This window comes from Nasonia vitripennis, unplaced genomic scaffold (assembly GCF_009193385.2).
Source record: "Nasonia vitripennis strain AsymCx unplaced genomic scaffold, Nvit_psr_1.1 unplaced0148, whole genome shotgun sequence".
NCBI lineage: Eukaryota > Metazoa > Arthropoda > Insecta > Hymenoptera > Pteromalidae > Nasonia > Nasonia vitripennis.
Genome location: NW_022279927.1, coordinates 1,131,313 through 1,150,906, shown reverse-complemented (window position 1 = coordinate 1,150,906; position 19,594 = coordinate 1,131,313). Strand labels below are relative to the sequence as shown.

Here is a 19,594-nt window from a genome sequence, read left to right as displayed (position 1 = left end):
TACCCAACCCGAACTCACCGATTTTGATGATTTTCATATATGTTGTAGAACATAAAAAAATAAGAGACACGTATTTTTTTTATCGGCTAATTTTCACTTTTAAGGGGTAAAAACCTCCCCTAAAGTTAACCCCCAAAAAGCGTTTTTTTTTAAATATCTCGGCTTAAAATTAATATTTTTCAATGAAACAAATTGGAGGTTATTTCTTACAAAAAGAGCAAGTATTTCATGGTGATTTGAAGAGTAAGGATAGCATCCCCTATTTTTTAGGGGTTGAAAACATATATTTTTTGGCATAATTTTATAATAAAAATGTTTAAACCGACTAAAAAAAATTGGAAAAAATGTTTAAACATCCTTAATAACAAAATTTAGTTGACGTCTTTCGGTGTTTTCATAAATATTATCCCTGAGGGGGTAAACCACCCCTAACACAAAATAACTGTAAATATGTAATTCAATACATAATATTTCGTAGAAAGTTTGTATATAGAGGTTTTCGAGGTCGCTGATTACAAATCTGTTATCAGATTTTGAAAATTCAAAATGGCGGAACCAATATGGCGGACGGAAATATCGAAAAAAAATTGTATATAATAAAAAAGTTTTAAACGACTAAAAAAATTGGAAAAAATGTGTAAACATCTATAATAAACAAATTAAATTTTTCGTTTTTTTCATAGATACTACCCTTTAGGGGGTAAACCACCCCTAACACAAAATAACTATAAGTATACTTCAATCCATAATATTTTGTAGAAGGTTTGTATATAAGGGTTTTCGAGATCGCTCTTTGCAAATCTGATATCAGATTTTGACAATTCAAAATGGCGGAACCAATGTGGTGGACGAAAATGTCGAAAAAAAATTTTAACTTTCATAAAAACTTGTTATAAATGTGTGATCTTTGTAGCCTGTACATGTGAACTAAAGAGCCTTAAACCCTAAACCCCTAAAGAACAAATAGGCTAAATGGTTGTGCTTTTTAACCAAACCACCTCAAATTCCTAAATTTGTAAACAAGAAAATTCTGTGTGTGAAGCAGTTTTATAATTTCCGTAGAAATTGTTATCAGAATGTTATTGAAATTCCTTTATTGTAAATTCAACTTATAATGTATTTTTGTTTATAATATTAGAGTATAATAATAATCTACAATCTTTTATCTTTTGCAATAGTGCATTTTTTGTATTGAGCATAAAATATATTATTTTACGATGTTTTTACAATAATGGTAGTCCTCATAAAAGTGTTTAAAGCACAATGCTTTTTTGCACCAACCACATCGTACAATTGCAATGTTTGTGCACCCTTCTATTTCACAATGTGTTGCACAAGACTTTCCAAAACTGAAATCTACAGGATTATCAAATGTATCTGGTTTTTCATTGACGTAACCGCTTTTATACCAGGAATATTTAAACAAATCTATATATCTCGGTGAAGACAGTAGGTTGTGAACCAATGATTGAAGTTTAATTATATTATTTCTCACATGTAAATTCATATCATGATCCATTAACATTACATTATCAGAAAATGTTCGGACAAAGTTTTTCCAAATACGGAATCCATAGACATCAAGTGGTTGTATTTTTCCTGTGGTTCCAGTTGGAATTTTTTTTATGTTAATAATTTTATTTTATGGCATTGTTTCTTCTATAACTTTGTCACAATGACCACTCCAAGAATCAAGTAATAGTATTGAGCGATGGCCTACATAGGGATAAAATATTTTTTCCAACCAGATTTTGAAGTGATCTGCAATTAAACGACTTACTAATTAACTGATCAACGATATTACAATGTAAAAATTGTTATTAGTTCCCTTACTTGTTGTTAATTTTCCAGATTTGGATGCTTCCACGTACACGTTTTCTGGTCTAAATATGTTTTGTTCTACAATAGGGCCAAACTTGCCACTTGGTTCCTTTAAAACAAGAAATAGCGGTGACAACAGTTGTCCAGTAGCTGATATTAGTGGCTGTATAGTATAACTATGCGTTGTTGCTGAAATTGACTGTACCAGACATTGCACTTGCTTTTCTCCTTCTACTGCTAATGTTCTTCCAGAATGCATTTCTAGCTGAAATCCGCTCTGATCTGTATTATACAAATTTTCGAGTCCAATCCTTGGTATACACGATTTAACGTCATCGATAAATGCTTCAGCTTTAGCCGTAAGTTCTGCACTACTTTCTAGTGTTTTTCTTGTTATGAACTTATTTATTTTCCTAGAAACTATTTGGTGTGCTTGCTTAAATTTGAGTAACCAATGTTTAGAAGCTTTGAATCTAATATCATCAAAACCAATTTCTTTTTTAGCTTGTAAGGCCCATCGAATTATATCTTCATCATGGATAATTGAACCACTGTCGAGAGCTGCTTGAAAATTATCCAGGGTATACTGACAAATTTGTGCTACTTTTTCTCTATACGTGCCACCTTTATTAATTGAATGAGCCCAACGACGTAGCTGACTAATAGATGATACTTTTTTGAATCTGTTTTGCACTGTTTTGAGACTTAAATTTTGCTTCGTTTTGCTACTTCTCCAAAATTCTACAGCTCTTTTTTTGTATTCGAAATCTAGTTCTTCATTATCTGCTGTACATTGATTTGTTGGTGCTATATCCGGATCAGGAAAATGATGTTGCACTTCATCTTCAATTATTTCCGCATTATGGTCTTTATACTCTTCTTGAAAATCCAAAGAGTCATCAGTAATCATTTCTACATCGTTGAAATCATGTGTTGCATCTATTAAAATTTCTTTTATTTTTTCGGCCAACTCTGTTTCGTGATAATTCGTGACACTATCTGGTATGTTTAACGCTTGAAAGTATGCTAATAATAAGTTTAGAACGTTTAACGGATTAATTTTCATTTTTCAATCTAAAATGAAAACAAGCATCAAAATTTATACAAGCTGTGTTTTTGCATGTAAGGCACGACTGCTACATTTCTACCAGAATAAAACGAGTGAATGTAAATTGAATCAAATCATTAATTTATGCATTGGTGAAGAATTCTTGTTCCACTTTGTGATGTTCGGAAAACTCTATTTTTGGTTTTATTCAACTTTTATTCACTTTGAAATTGAATAATGTAAATCTATATAAAATCACTAAAGAAAATTTTCTACAACTGTATGATACCACTGACAAACAAAAAGACGTACTATTCGTACTTTCCGGCATCGAACTAGAATACCCACAAAACTCACACACTGCCTAAAAAATAACACAGGCAGCTGAGGTAAACACTCGATGAAAACAATCTAAAAAAAGAACATACTGATTCGCATATATTGTCAACAACTTTTATGAGTGAAAGACACTTATCTGTGGAATTATCATTGAATGTACGATAACATTCATTAAACTAATGAATGCATATAAAATTCCCTTTCAATAACAACGTGTTCTTTAATTGCAAATGAAGTTCGAGTATTAATATTCTTTTATGTATTTTTACCAATAAAAAAAATTATCATAGTAATATAATAATAATAATAATAATAAGAAGAATAAGCATAATTGCAATAGCAATAATAACAGTAATACTGATAATAGCAATGATAATGAAAAATAATAATAATAATTAGAATAATATTTATTATTAAATTTAGATTTTTTGATAAATTCATTAAATCGTAGCAAATAGTATTATTATGGAATTCCAGACTGTAAATATTTTACTATAGATACAATAATCATTACTTCGAGAATTCATCTAAAAAACTTTCGGCTTACGAAATAATTGTAACAATGAAAAACTCCCAAGTTTGACAACATTAAATTTTATTACAAAACGCAAAAGAGTTTGATAAACTAATTTTATTAACCTATGTTTTTTCATTTGCAAAAAAGTGTGGACTTTTTGAATTTATAAAATTATATAATTATGCAATTTATGAAATACTTTATAATTTATGAAATTACTTTTGAAATTATGCTAATTTATAAAAGCAGAAAAATAAATAATCTTTGATTGAAACATAAAACGAGACGTTATTTGTTACATACAAAATGATAGAATAAAATATCGGTAATATGTCTATACTCGTGTCTACGGTAAAGCATAGGCCTTCGGCTTGTCTGGAGGTTAGGGGTTTGGAGTCGTTTGGTTAAAAAGCACAACCATTTAGCCTATTTGTTCTTTAGGGGTTTAGGGTTTAAGGCTCTTTAGTTCACATGTACAGGCTACAAAGATCACACATTTGTAAACAAGTTTTTTTGAAAGTTTTTATTTGTATTTTTAAAATCTGATATCAGATTTGTAAAGAGCGATCTCGAAAACCCCTATATACAAACCTTCTACAAAATATTATGGATTGAAGTATACTTATAGCTATTTTGTGTTAGGGGTGGTTTACCCCCCTAAGGGGAAGTATCTATGAAAAAACCGTAAAACTTAATTTGTTTATTATAGATGTTTACAAATTTTTTCCAAATTTTTTAGTCGTTTAAAACTTTTTTATTATATAAAATTTTTTTTCGATATTTCCGTCCGCCATATTGGATCCGCCATTTAGAATTTTCAAAATCTGATAACAGATTTGTAATCAGCGACCTCGAAAACCTCTATATACAAACTTTCTACGAAATATTATGTATTGAATTACATATTTACAGTTATTTTGTGTTAGGGGTGGTTTACCCCCTTAGGGATAATATTTATGAAAACACCGAAAGACGTCAACTAAATTTTGTTATTAAGGATGTTTAAACATTTTTTCCAATTTTTTTTAGTCGGTTTAAACATTTTTATTATAAAATTATGCCAAAAAATATATGTTTTCAACCCCTAAAAAATAGGGGATGCTACCCTTACTCTTCAAATCACCATGAAATACTTGCTCTTTTTGTAAGAAATAACCTCCAATTTGTTTCATTGATAAATATTAATTTTAAGCCGAGATATTTAAAAAAAAACGCTTTTTGGGGGTTAACTTTAGGTGAGGTTTTTACCCCTTAAAAGTGAAAATTAGCCGATAAAAAGAATACGTGTCTCTTATTTTTTTATGTTCTACAACATATATGAAAATCATCAAAAACGGTGAGTTCGGGTTGGGTACCTTTCCTTGTTAGACTTATTTGACTCGTCAAGGTTTCATGCTCATCGCTGTAGGGCTGTTTTTCTTTTTGAATTTGTTCATTATATTCTCTTGGATTACAATCTTCCATTTCTTTAATTTTACTCTTCAACTTTACACAATTTTCATCATCTGCTTGTTGAGCACAAAAATATACACATTCAATATCTTCATTTAAACAAGTTTCTTCAATATCTGTATCTTGTTCAATTCGTTTACAACTTTTTATCATTTCATTTTCATAATTTTCATATTCATCTTTGGCAATATGTGCTTGACCTCTGTGACATAGAGATTTGACACACTAAATTCCAAATTTTTATTTTTATATTCTTCATCATTTTCATAATAATCACTTGGATTAAAATCTTCATAATTCTCATTAGGACTTAACTCGCTTGCGCTGCTCTCCTGGCAGTCGGGCGTATATTCATATAAATCCTCAAATCTTCATTGGAAAAATTAAACGATTATGTAGATGATACGGTAGCACAGGATGAAAGAGTTTACGCGGCGGTAGAATCGTACATTTAACTAAGCCCTCAACACGCTCAAAATATTCAAAATTAGGCTCAGTTAGTTCGAGACAGTTGGTGCTGTTATATACGCGCGGGTGTTTTATCAGAAACTTGCCCGTTTTACAAACAAAGGGGTTTAAAGAGAAAACATCGACATATTTTATTTTTTCACCCGGTTCGACTTTATATAAGGTCGCAATGTTACCCGTGCGACCACCGTAAAAAGCATCTCGCGGATTGAGAATTTCATTATGCGCGATCGGGTGATTTTCTATTAAGCGCTTAAAAGCATTTAAAGTGGCTATATTCGAATTAAAGTCATGCCCCCACATTTCAACTAAAATAAAACCATTTGATCTTATTTTAGCTGAAATTGCTAAGGTACTCGCATACTTTTGATTGAGAGTAGTCCGATCTAGAAGAGGCGCATCGCGCCTGGTTGGATAGCAGATCGGACAGCCATGAAAATAACATCCATGAAACTACATTGTACCGGTTTCTGGATTTTAAAGATCTGCTAAAAACCCGTCGACTTTTATACGACCGAAAAGGGTGTACTCCACGCCCGGCATTAATGATTTCCCTGCCTACCTGCTGCTCAACCCATAACAATCACTCTACGACATTTTGGCTAGGTCTATCGACGCGCACATAACCTTCGTTGCTTATAAGACCAATCAAATTATCTTTTAGGAAATTACGGGCATAAGCAAGAGAGCACGAGCCAGCCAAAGTCACGCTTTCCGTGAATGGACACAGATTAGCGCAATCTAAGAATATCTGTCTAAATTTTAAACAAGCTAATTGCAAGACAGTTACATCTTGCACGCAATAAGAGACTATTTCTCTTCGCATATTGAACTCTTCTCTAATTGATACTTCATTGTACCAATTAAAAAAGTGTTCACGCTCCTTGGAGCTCATCGCATCCGGTGCATAATATTCGGCTGCCGGATAAGGACCTTCATAATCCGCGTTATCATCTGTATTAAACAGATGCGGGAAATATCCCTTCTTTGCTTCTTCCGGCAGATCGAACGAGGCTGTGAATGCGGCAAGTTTCATAGGCATACAATTTATGCTATCTATGAATTTCGTTTTACCGAAACTTATTATAATTATTTTTCGTCCGTTCATAATTAAGCTCGGAACGCTGCCGGATTCTTTCACAATTCGATTCTCTACAATGTCACGTAGAACGAATTGTGAATCAAATGCTTTTGCCTTATGCGCAATGCAGATGATGTTTTTAAAATTAGTTTTTTTCCGCTAAACTAAATTTAAAAAGCTAGAAATCGGCTCTTTTGTAAAATCGTGTTGGCGAAGGCCACAATAATTGCAAAATTGCGATACATCGTTTTCATTTAAACACGACGAGCATGCAAACTGCGCCACGCATAAATTTACCACGTGTAGGTAAACGCTATTTTCACCCTCTTCTCTTAGAACGGTGTTTTGCGTCGTCTCGAAATCGTAGAAGACAAAAAGAGTTTCCGGGTGAAAATTTGTTGTTGTCGTAATTACACGTAAATTTTTTTTAAAGGTCTAATTTGCATGTAGCAGTTGGCATTTTTCTCATGCACTGCTTTACAATTCGTACAGTACATATTTTTGCAATTATGTTTATTCGAGTCAATATCATAAACATAATGACAAAAAGTACAATACTTTACGAATTGTCAAATTGAGCGTCGCGCATTTTTCGATTTACTCATCGTGTACGAGCCAGGAGCCTTGTGATTTGCGAAGCACTGTGGGTTTTTAAACTCACGGTGGCAATCGTCACAAGTTATGGCTGCACCGAGAGCCTGACACGCTGGTGAAGTATTGCACGATATGCAAAGATTTTCACATTTATGATGAAAAGGCCGCGTAATACTGTGTTACAATCTTCACAGTAATATCGCTGATGCTTTTTCACACATAACGCAATCAAGTTTAACATTAAATTAAAATGATTAATATCCCTATGTAACGCGATATTAATTTTTTTAGTATATTTTATATTTACTCCGTCAAAAAATGCTTTCCCGTTAAATAACGCACCCTCTCCACGGCCTAAACTCTCTATATAATATACCATTAGCGCAACACCGTAAACCAACAAGTATAATTGGAATTTCTGAAACTCAGTATAACCACAGCTTTCTGCAGGTACGACTACTCCAGCTTTTTGAGAAATTTCAATTGCACATGTTCTTTGGTGTGCCATTGAATTAAAGGCGATTTTTCGCCAATTTTTTTCCCAGATTATGCGTTCGGACTCCGCTTTCTCAAGAAAAACTAACACGCATGCGATAGCCCGCGGTAGGCATAAATTATCGTTATTTTTAACAGTGAAAATTGATTGATGATTTATCGCCTTAACCAACTTTGACTCCTGCAGACCATTACCACCGCGTGGTAAGTCTGAATAAGTCACATTTACGCGGAGAGTCTCGTCTATTAAAAATTATTCGTTACTCTGTGTAACGCTACCTATACGTTATTATAAAACCGAATTCTACGTCGCGAGCTCGGTGAAAAAATTACGAGCACGACGAGTACTCTCATTTAAAATAACAACTTTTTTTAAATTACCTCTATCTATTCCTCTGCCTACTTCGTAATGAGGATCTAGTTGTATTGGTGCTGAAGGTGATGCTGGAGGTGATGTTGACGGTGATGATGATGATGATGGAGGTTATGCTGGAGTGGCATGGCTGGGTGTGTTGGACTCGTCATCGCTGACGTTGGAGATATCTGTGGCGGTTCCCTCCTACCACCACATGCGGCCCGACGCGCCGCCTAGCGGAGCACCACGACGTGGCGAGCGCGAGGGGAGCTTAGAAGCTTTGTCACTTTCGTGAATCAGTTACGGCCTGGCCGCCGGGTCGAACAGACCTAGTCATCCTGTAAATAAATAATTATAATCTAGTCGCAATCAGTTCTCAGCATTGTCTTTATTCTGTGTACCTGGTCCGTTCGCCTTTCCCTACCTTATCTCCTATTAGGGAGTGTAGAAGATAGAGATCTAAACCAATTCAACTCTCTAAATATCCATATCTTTTTTTAAAAAATACAAGAATTTTTTTTAGTTTAATTTGTTTCATTTATTATAATACTATAAATAAATTAATTAAAGAATATCGTTGGCAAACTTTTTTTTTTATTCATTTATATAAATTACACACCTTGAACGTCGAGCCATGTTATCTGTGAAGGACCTGCAGCAGCAGCGGCATTAGCAGCAGCCGCCTCGAGCCAAGCGATGCTGTCATCGGGCACCAATTGCGAGTCGAATATGATGCTCAAGCCTTCTTCGTCATTTATGTCCTCGTAAAGAGGACCCTGTGATTGCGCCTGCAGTTCTAGTCCTGCATTGAGTATATCAGCGTACGCAGCTGACCCCGTCTCGAATATCTCCGCAGCCTCAAACATCACCCCTTCAAGGGTGACATTTCCAAGGTCAGGAAAAAGGTTTCGTTGTAAAGATGCAATGATTTTAAATTTTTTTTTTAGAACTTATTTTGTTGCTATCTGGATGATTATAACATTTACATAAAAATTGAAAAACAAATTTTATTTTTCATGGTGGATGCCAGCGTTTAAATGTTTATACAGTTTGCGTTATTTGAAATCTTTATATGAGCCTCTATTTATTACATTGCGTTTGTGTTTTTCTGTTCAGTATTATTAATTTATTTTAACAATTCTAATGGTACCGTGCGTGTTTCTTATAGTGTAATTAAATGTCAATTATGTCGTCATATTAAAAAAATTGTCGATTCTTCAATAAGTAATCAGAGATGTAGATGGATAATATTATGTAACCGCCATTCGCGTATCTGAGTGACTTTTTTAATATTTTGTATGTTGCTTGTTGTGAATGTGAGTGCATGTATGCTGTATGAGATTCCATTACCATGGGAGCTTCCCAAAGTTATCTACATGTATTAATCTGTATGCATCTATATTAAAGGTCGATGGTGGCATGATTGCGATTGATTTTCAGTGCGAAATTCTTCAGTCTTCAGAACTTTATTTCTTGCACTAAAAAGGAGAATATTGTAGTTGTACGTTTATATGGGTTGGCTCGATCAGCCGTATGTCTCGGTGCCACGTCATAAAGCTGAAAGTTCGAGAGCACTGAGCGCTTAGCTTTATGACCGAGTAAGGTTGAGTTGGCGACTTTAAGAGGCCCTGGTCAACCAACCGTACCAGAAGCACCAACCTCACCACGTCAACGAGAACAGGGAAGACTCGACTTCAAATAAACCTCACCACGTCAACCAGAACAGGGAGGACTCAACTTTAAACAAGCCTCAACACGTCAACAAGAACGGGGAGAACTTAGCACATAACCAGAAAGCCACAATCGACACTTTAACCCGGGCAACGAGTCAACATCACCGAGTACAAGCAATGGAGGAGAAGTAAGGGCGTGAGTGTGTGGGTGTGCATGTGTCTGCGCGCGATAGGGTAGAAAATTCCTTAGAGAAAAGACGCATTCATCGTTAAGGAACCTTTGACTTTGATTTAGTAGAATAAAACAATAATTTATTCTCATGCTTTTTATAATCGAAAGAGTTTTATTTATTTATTGAATTCTTCACTATTAAACTCTCACCCATAGCATGCTAAAGTTTGTGCTAAAGTGCATGTTTAATCGCAAGCTAAGTCATTTACTAAATCATACACTGAATCATAAACTGAAGCTAGTGCTTATCATATACTTCAACACTCTCCCTATCACTGTTAGGACCCACTTTAACACGTTAATTGCAAGTACTAAAGCACGTGCTTTGCATGATACTTTTACGCTACAATGAAAAATGAAAAATTTGATAATAAAACTTTCTCCATCCGAGATTTGAACCTGATCCTTCGGATCCAAAGCCCTTTACTCTGTATGAGGATAAAAATTTAAAAAAATTAAGATTTGAAAGGACCAAATTACGAATTGATTTATAACGAAAGGTAAAATTTTAAGTCCTAAGATATTAGAAAGGTATGATTTTAAAAAACTAAATTTTTGAAAAAACTAGAAATATCCCTTTCCAATATTTCAATCACAAATATTCCCTTTCGCAGTATTTTAATTCGACACTTTGATGTTATACATTTTTTCATTTCGAAATTTTAGTTTATAAATTTTGAATTTCTAATCTTATATTCATAATTATTAATATTAATTTTTTTTATTTAAATGATCGTAAAATCAGAGAATTGTATTTTAATTGATGCAGTAGCTGCAACGTAATAAGTATTTAATATTCATAACCTATGCATGTATATCCAACGATGAAATATCATAGTCATTGCGAAATGTTTCAAACTGTTTAAGGTCATTAAATAGCATAATGAAACAAGAGATTCGTTGGCTTAGTAGGTACAATAAAGGACTGGATCTAAAAGACTAGGTTCTACTTCCAGTGGTAGAAAATTTTTTTCTAATTTTTTTATTTTTTATTGTATCATAAAAGTATCATATAAAGCACGTGCTTTAGTACCTGCAATTAACGTGTTTAAGTGGGTTCTAACAGTCATATACTTGAACACATTATTACGTACATGGCAGGGCAAGTGTTGAAGCACGTTCTTCAGGCTATGAATCAGTGTACGATTAAGCATGCGACTTAGCTGTCGATTAAACATGTAATTTAGCACATACTTTAGCACGTGCAGATTTTCAGCAGGGTTTATTTACTGCTCACAAATCAATTCATGCGTGAGAGGACGACGGGTATTTTTTTAATTAATATTTTGCTTAAATAATGTCTACAAAAAAGAGGATATGTAAAATTTTGTCTAGTAATATAAAGCATTAATAGCAAGTGGCGCGGTAGCACCACGAAGACGAGTTTGAGAAGCAGACGAAGCCGCGGCGGTACAGGGTGGCCGATGATGAGGTCTAGGTAGTTGGTTTTCGGTGTCTAGATGTAGAAATCATTCAAGGGTAGTGTATAAGAAAAATCAGTGATTTCATGATAGTGATAAAAATATTACAAAAAAGCCATGGTCAAAAGAGGCTAAAGATGCTTATATTTTATTTTTAGGAGAAATATAAAATACTCAAAAAAATTTACTAAAATGGACTAAAATCTCTAAAAAAATTAACTTATAGAAAATTAAAAGGTTAGGTGAGTTTGATATATTTTGCAACGAAATAACAAATAGAAAAGAACTGAGATCAATCAATCAAAGTCAAGTTTATTATATTTAATCATAACGAAGCAACAAAAACTTTTTTTGCTCAATAAAGGGCTTACTTAACTTAAAGTTAAGTTATATAATGATCGATTAGGAACAACTCTCAAGATACTTTCCTTCGTAACTTGCCATGACCGTTTCATTTCGTTTATTGGTGAACAACTAAAATTTTATTTTTATTTATTAGAACGTCATAAAAATACTAAAAGTATTTTTCTTTTTAGATTTTATTTACATATCTATTGCAGAGCAATACAATAATAGTACATTACGATACGTGTAACTTAAATGGTTCTTTTTTACACGGCGCAGTTACGCTAAGCGCCGTGTAAAACTGAACCATTTAAGTTAGGAGTATCGTAAAAAATTTTATAGCACAGACTGCTAAAATCCGCAAGTCTCGCCTATTTGTGACTAAAGTAGCCCTTACTTGCACCGTGAGGTTAGCGCACGAGCGTAGCGAGTGTGATAAACACGGTGCAAAAAAGGACTACTTTAGTCACAGATAAGCGTGACCTAACAGCGGATTTTAGCCACACTGTGCTATAAAGTATATATTTAAAAGTCTTATTAGATTTTGACATAAGTGGTCAAAATATATAATTTTAATATTATGTAGAAGTCAGATGAGTGCATTACGTGAAGAGCAAAGCGTTTCGCTTTTAGCGATGTTCATATACGGGCATCAACGATCTCAAAAGTTTTTTTTCCAAAGCCATTTTAATACAACTTCTCAAAGCTTTAATTCCATTATTGCTTTAATGTTTATATTTGCAAAAGAACACTAACTGCTTGTTATCATTTACATACTTATAATATGAATTTTATTTTATGCATATAAATCATATTCATGTTATTTTAAAATCTTTTGAAGAATTTATTTAATTTTCTAGGAAGCTATTATGCAACCTGATGTTTATCAACAGCGTTCACAATCTCGCCTCGGTTATAATGAGCAGCAGCCACATCAGTCAAGATCACAATCACATATCGGCCATAACTCCGATTCACGGTGTACAAGTAGATTGGGAAACCCTAGCTTGGGCGGTGGTTATAATGAAACAAATAGCGGTTGTTTGGATCATTCTGAGCCACGCATGTACTGCACCAGTAACTATTGCATGGCTGACACGATGATGGCAACAGCGATGACACATGGTATTTGTAGCGAAGAACTTGAACTAGACATGCGTCGACATATACAAGCATGCGCTTGTACGTGCAATCATATGGGTTACGGAAATTACATGGATTATCAAGTAAGGACATATTTTTTAATTATGTAAAAAATACGCAATTATATAGTTAATGAACTTATTATTTGAGTATTAAGAACTAGGATTAAATATTAAAATGTTTTAGCATTTGAGAAGATAGAACTAATTTTGGATATGTTAAAAAATATATTTACATGTTTTTCAACTTGTAATAAATTTAAAGTAAAAAGAAATAAAATAATACATATTTCTATTGGCTATTACAGCTTATACTATGTAGTTAGAAAGACAAATTTCAAAACTTATTGATGGAAGCATTCTATGAATTCGAAGCTTTATATTGGATTTTTTCGTCAACAGAGAAAAACGTAAGTTCCCACACAGAATGAAAGCTTTTTGAAAGCTTTAAGGAAGCTTCCTTGAAAGTGTTGGTATCTTAAAAGAAGCTTCCGTGTAATCTTCCCGGAAGCTGAGAATGTCCGCTTCAAATCCATGTCAGAAAGCTTTCCAACAACATTGCTGTTTGGTTCCGTGGAATATGTTTGTAAGCTTTCTTGGAAGATTGTAAAAACGTTGATGAAAGCTTCTGGAAGATTCCAGTAAGTTTCCAATATGTTTCTAAATTGTTGGAAAATTTCAGATAACCTTCTATTAAGGTTTCAGCAAGATTTTTGGAATCTTTCCGAAAGAATTTGTGGAATCTTCCCATTATTTAATACTTCTTTAATTGATCTTTCGATTCGAAATACGGACTATCCGACTTAAAAAATGCATGGCGCCATTGTGTAACATATTCTATGTGATCTCCGATTGGCTATTTCGTTTTCGTGCGCGATTCTGTGTATGTTTGAATTTCTAACCTCAAAAAGTAACCTGCTAGTATCTCATAACAGTTCATTGCATTTATTTTTATCGTTGTTTTGCACGCTTTGAACCTCTCAGAGCCCCAAGGTTGGCATCTCCGGAATATCGAAGGATTCGGACAGCGAAGAATACCACATTTTTTAAATGTACTTACCTTTTTGTAATTTCAAAGTAATAAATATGGACGATAAATATTTTATTTATTAAAAGGAGATATGCGAATAGATTATATTTGAATTTAAATGTACTTTAATGAAAAATGGAAATAAGCAATAAGTTTTGAAGCAAAAGATTATGTTTTGAAGTCTTCTTTGTCAAAATTTTATAAGCAAGAGTTACACTTCCCTTAAAATTAATTGATATTAGCTCAAAGAAACCTTCAAATCGAATGATTACATACCTTTATTTATTGAAAAAATGTATCAATTACAAATTAAGCTTGTGTTTTTATTAAATTACTGATCTCTACTTTATTTATTAGAATAATTACTGCTGAATAAAATAAGTAAATAATTATGGATCGGATTCTTCGCCACTGTTCAGGGTTTCGTCAATAACTATTGGCTGGAATGGCGCCCTTTTTGGACCTTTTCCACTGAAAAAAGTAGTCATATAAAAATAATGCAAAATAGCTTTAGAATGGTAATATTTACTATGGCAAAAAACTTTAGAATCTGATAAAAAACAGAATAAGCTATGATTTTAATAAAAATGCGTATAATAGACGCAAATGAATTTGTTTATGATTGATTTTTGAAAACAAAAAAGACTACACAAAATCGCTTGTTTTATAGAAGGCAAAAATAATCAATTCATTAAAATATTTACCTTGCTTCTCTCTTTAGCCGCGTGTTTGCAGTATCCAGCCAAGCACTTATGCCATCTTTAATGACATCGTCATTTGCATTTGGAAATGCAAGTTTGACAGCTTCTAAACAATAAAAAAAAATATTTATGTATAAAGTGTACATTAGCAACAGTTGAAATTATTTTGTTCATCAAAACTGTTAATAATTAAAAATCCATGATTTCATAATTCGATAAAATGGTTTAGACGCTTAAAGATTATGAGTTTCATTAAAAAATTTATATGTAAACTAGGTAAAATATAATGATCAAGTAAGCCCGCTCAATTACTTTTAAGTGAAAAGAATAAAAAAAAAAAAAAAAATTAAACAGCAAAAAAATAAGATGGAATTTGAATTCTATTGGTATAATTTAGAAAAAATTCATTTTAAGTTATATAACACAAAGCATTACCAAAATATATAATATAATTACATTTACTTTCCATCTTAGGAAATTCCGTTATGAACGACAGAGGCTCTTAAAATTGCAAAAAGGTTTAAAATTTGAGTGTATTCTCTCCTTTGAAAAAAAAAAAACAAACTTACGACACAGGCAAGTGCATAGCCGGAGGTCTTGATATATCTCTCTCTCTCACACACACTCTCTCTCTCTCTCTCTTTCTCTCTCTCTCTCTCTCTCTCTCTCTCTCTCTCTCTCTCTCTTTCTCACTTTTTCTTCTTTACTTTTCTTTCTCTATCTCACTTAAAAAAATCGCGCCAGTATTCGCGTCATTACTTGCGCAATTTTTTTCAGCAGGGTATCTATCTACACTATATTAAAGTGCTTAAAGAGAATAATAATAATTTTGATCCCGTAGCGCATGCAACCACATACACCAAACAAAAATAAAATTTCATAGTATATTCTTTATTGTAAATATCAAATTAAATCCAATTTGAAAGTTACACGCCTTTTATTATCCTACTGAAAAAAATTACATGTTTAAACAATTCAATTTCGTATATAGATTTCTCGATCAATATTGACCTTTACCGACTTTTACCGAGTTATATCGGACTTTCTATTAAATTTTATTGCGAAGAATGCAATTAAGATGTATACAATTTACGTTAATAAGAAATCTTATCGACTTCTATCAACTGTTTATAACAAGGTATACTATCTTATTATGTTGCAAAACAATATATTAGCAAGGTATTTTATTATTTTAATAATAAAATAAGAAATTGCTAGGCTAGTTAATTATTAAAGAAGCACGGGTATAGGGTTAATGACCCAATAAAAGTAGTTTTGAAATTAAATTGTGGGTAGTAATGACTATGGTTTGATTATAAGGTAAATCGAGGTCGAGAAAAACAATTCTGACATTTGTAGCTTCCTAGGTCAAGGGGTTCTATGCGAAAACAAGGTGCAAACATTATTTTTGCTTATATTTTGAGAACGATTTATCCTGCGATAAAATGGCTTGCACCAAACGAATGGGCGTCAAATTTTACATTGGAAACGATTTTTTACTTGATTCCGATGAGTGCAAAGTTCCGAGATAATCAATGAAAAATAGATAATCTTAATGCTGCGTCGCGTCGCTCGCATGGTCGCCCGGACCCCCTTCCCCTTCTTCGAGCCCTATATCCTCGCTTCTTTAATAATCAATTACGAAAAACCCAAATGACTTTTTAATACTTTTTATATGTTGCTAAATTTACATTAGGATACGAAATATCATTTAAAAATGATAAACTAAGGTAATCGAATAAATTATAATTTTTAAAAAAAGATTTATATTCTTGCGGATGCATTATAAAATTGCGTGCGGCATGTTACTTAATCCTTAAGCGTTCGACCCTAACCTCAAAAAACAGCCCACCCCCCTTAACAAAAATTGCTGTTTCACTCCGTTGAGAAAGGTAAGTCTAGAGAAAAAATATTGACAGGGACTATTTTTGTGTATTTTGAGATCCTAAACCCGAAGATTTGCAAAATTAAAGGTGGCTTGCCAATACATCAAAATACTATCGGTCAATAATTTTCCACACATCGATCACGGGAAAAAGCGATTTTGGGGGGTGTTTTTTGAGGTTAGGGACAAACGCTTAAGGTATCGGTAAAAAATACCGTCGGATTCGTATTCAGCAGCTCAAAATACATCAAAATACTATCCGACAATAATTTTCCTCACGTCGATAACAGGATATACCTCTCAACTGCGTGAAAAAGCGATTTTGGTGGTGTTTTTTGAGGTTAGGGACGAACGCTTAAGGTATCGGTAAAAAATACCGTCGGATTCGTGTCCAGCAGCTAAAAATACATGAAATTACTCGTTGCTTGGAATTTTCCTGAGCCCCTGTGATTTCTGACAGCTTGATCATTACGTAAAGTAGTATTTTTTGATGGTTAGGAAACGTACAGCTCCGTCTATGAATGAAAATTTAAAAAAGGCTACGCACTAATCGAAAGTACACAAAAAATGCTAAATTTTCCATATTTTAAAAAATTTTTAAGTTGAAAGGAATTTTGGGTATTTAGGTGTTCTGGTTGACAAAGAACGTCCCACACACACACACACATATATATATATATATATATATATATATATATATATAATGCATATTCTGTTAAATCTTTTAATAAGAACCGTTGCACGTTTCAATAATCTTTACCAGAATATTTCTGAAATATTCCATGAAAGCTTCCTAAAAGATTTCGAAACCTCCATGAAAGCTTCCTTAAAGATTCCCATACTTCCGTGGAAGCTTCATAGAAGCTTGATCCCGTATCCTTCTATGCCAAGATATCTTGTGGTAAGTGAATAAAAAAACTGGGATGAACTGGCCATAAATGTGCCCCCGCTCACGAATTCGTATTATGTATAACCTAAATCTACCAAAAAAATCAGATGATATTCAGCTGTTTATCAACTCATAATCAGCTTACAATCGTACCAAAACGGCATCTTATCATCAGGTGATAATAATCCGAATATTTTTCTGTCTCTGTTGGAATTGTCGACTGAAGACCCATGTGAATGTTTGCCTTTGCCGGGTAAAATTTCTTATAAGGGTAATTTCGGAGGATCTACAAACTCTAGATAATTATATTAGGCGTTTGTAGTGCATTTTTTCATGCAGAAAGTTATAATGACTTAGTCTTTTTCCTTGATGCATTAACAAGAATTTTCACTCACAAGAATTACAGGAGATTTTGAATACGATGTCTATATTCAAATTTTTGTGTTTGCCTTCATTCGAAAACAAACACACATAACCAGGCATATTAAATTTTCTTTTCTGATTGTAAAACAATATTTTATATTAAATTAATCTTAAGTTATGTACTTGGAACTTTGACTCTGACTCTCATGATAATATATTATGCTATAACTGTAAAATATTATTATATAAGTTGGAGTTAAAATCAAAAATACATCATTCGAGGTTCATTCAATACTGTTTCACAATCAGAAATGATATTGTGACAGAAGTGTGTTAGTTTTCCAAGAGCGAAAACAAAAATTGGAATATAGACATCATATTCACAATCTCTTATAAAGTGCAATTAATTCTTGCTTAATGTATAGAGTAAAGAGGCAAAATTATTGTAACTTTCTATATCTACAAATACTCTACAAACCTGAAATATAATTGTTAAAAGTTAATAGATCCTCTCTAATCCAGAACTAAATAACAATTTTAGAAAAAAATAGTTTTTTTTATAATGCAAAAATATAATTACTATAATAGAAAATACTTTTGTCTCAGTACAACTCACCTAAAGAAGAATTATTTTGAATGGAAATTCACAAAGAGAACCGTATACTCCTATACTATGATTTTTATTGTTTCCACACAGATAATTGGTGTATATGTGGCCCAAAATAAGTAGTCAAATTTGATAATGCGATGAGAACTGATTTATTTCTGGAAAGGAAAAAACTTTCATTACTTAAACATGAAATTGATTATATTTTATTTAAAAATATTGTCATGCAAAATGAGGTATATAAATATATATTATAGAGAGAAAAAAAGGAAAGAAAATAACGCTACATAGCTGTTACTACTTAACCTACATAGGCATATACATACATATATATATATATATATATATATATATATATATATATATATTTATGTTTATTAATCATTCATATATATATATATATATATATATATATATATATATATATATATATATATGAATGATTAATAAACAATGATTAATAAACAATAAACAATAATTAAAATCTTCTTACCTATTCATGAAGAGTTTTCCCTCGCAAACTGATTTGCTATCTTGTAGCCATCTTTGATTCCAAATTCCAGCTGTGCAGACTGCATAAGCAGATTGGAAATTGGAATTGAAATCCACAAGATGATGCGAAACATAAATTTCGGCGCGAAAATTAAATTTAAATTCGAAATAAAGTAGTATATTCGTTAAAATAATTAAAAATTTGTAATGGTAATAGAAATAAAATCTGTTAATATAGTTATATTAGTAGTTATCAGAATATATATATATATATATATTCTGAAGATTGCGGAAAGCTTTTGAAATATTCCCATTTGGGTTTAAATTTGAATATTTTTTTAATATGCCAAGAAGCTTACAAAAGTCTTGCAGGTAACCTTCCCGGAGTAATCCTACATATATTTTGAAAAGCATTTATGATTGCTTATAGTAACCTTCAATGAAATGTTTATATAATGTTGCTTCGAATCTTTCATGGAAGCTTAATAGAAGCTTGTTATAAGATAACATGTCATGTTTCAATAAATGAAAAATGAGATCTTCCAGTATTAGCTTTCAATAATCTTGCAGAAAGCTTTACTGGAATATTTCAAAGTAATATTAGAGAAAGTTTCAATTCACCTTCATGAAGCTTACAGGAAGCT

The 19,594-nt window shown here is 32.4% G+C and overlaps 1 protein-coding gene and 1 long non-coding RNA gene across 12 annotated transcripts in view; one reads left to right on the top strand and one right to left on the bottom strand.

Moving 5' to 3' along the window:
- The window catches only part of LOC107982149 (dipeptidase 1), a 662,392-nt gene that overhangs the window by 121,114 nt on the left and 521,684 nt on the right, over nt 1-19,594 (top strand). For all 11 annotated transcript variants that reach the window (XR_004345325.1, XM_032602224.1, XM_031933340.2 and 8 more), the window contains one exon: nt 12,702-13,067. Coding sequence is in view for 10 of the 11 variants with exons in the window: in XM_032602224.1 (XP_032458115.1) it covers nt 12,702-13,067 (366 nt within the window). In the remaining variant the exon portion in view is untranslated. The remainder of the gene's footprint in view (nt 1-12,701; nt 13,068-19,594) is intronic.
- LOC116418294 lies at nt 14,167-18,616 on the bottom strand. Its single transcript, XR_004228343.2, has 3 exons — nt 18,468-18,616; nt 14,718-14,820; nt 14,167-14,484 (listed from the first exon to the last, which is right to left on the bottom strand). It is a non-coding gene; the product is annotated as an uncharacterized LOC116418294 (long non-coding RNA).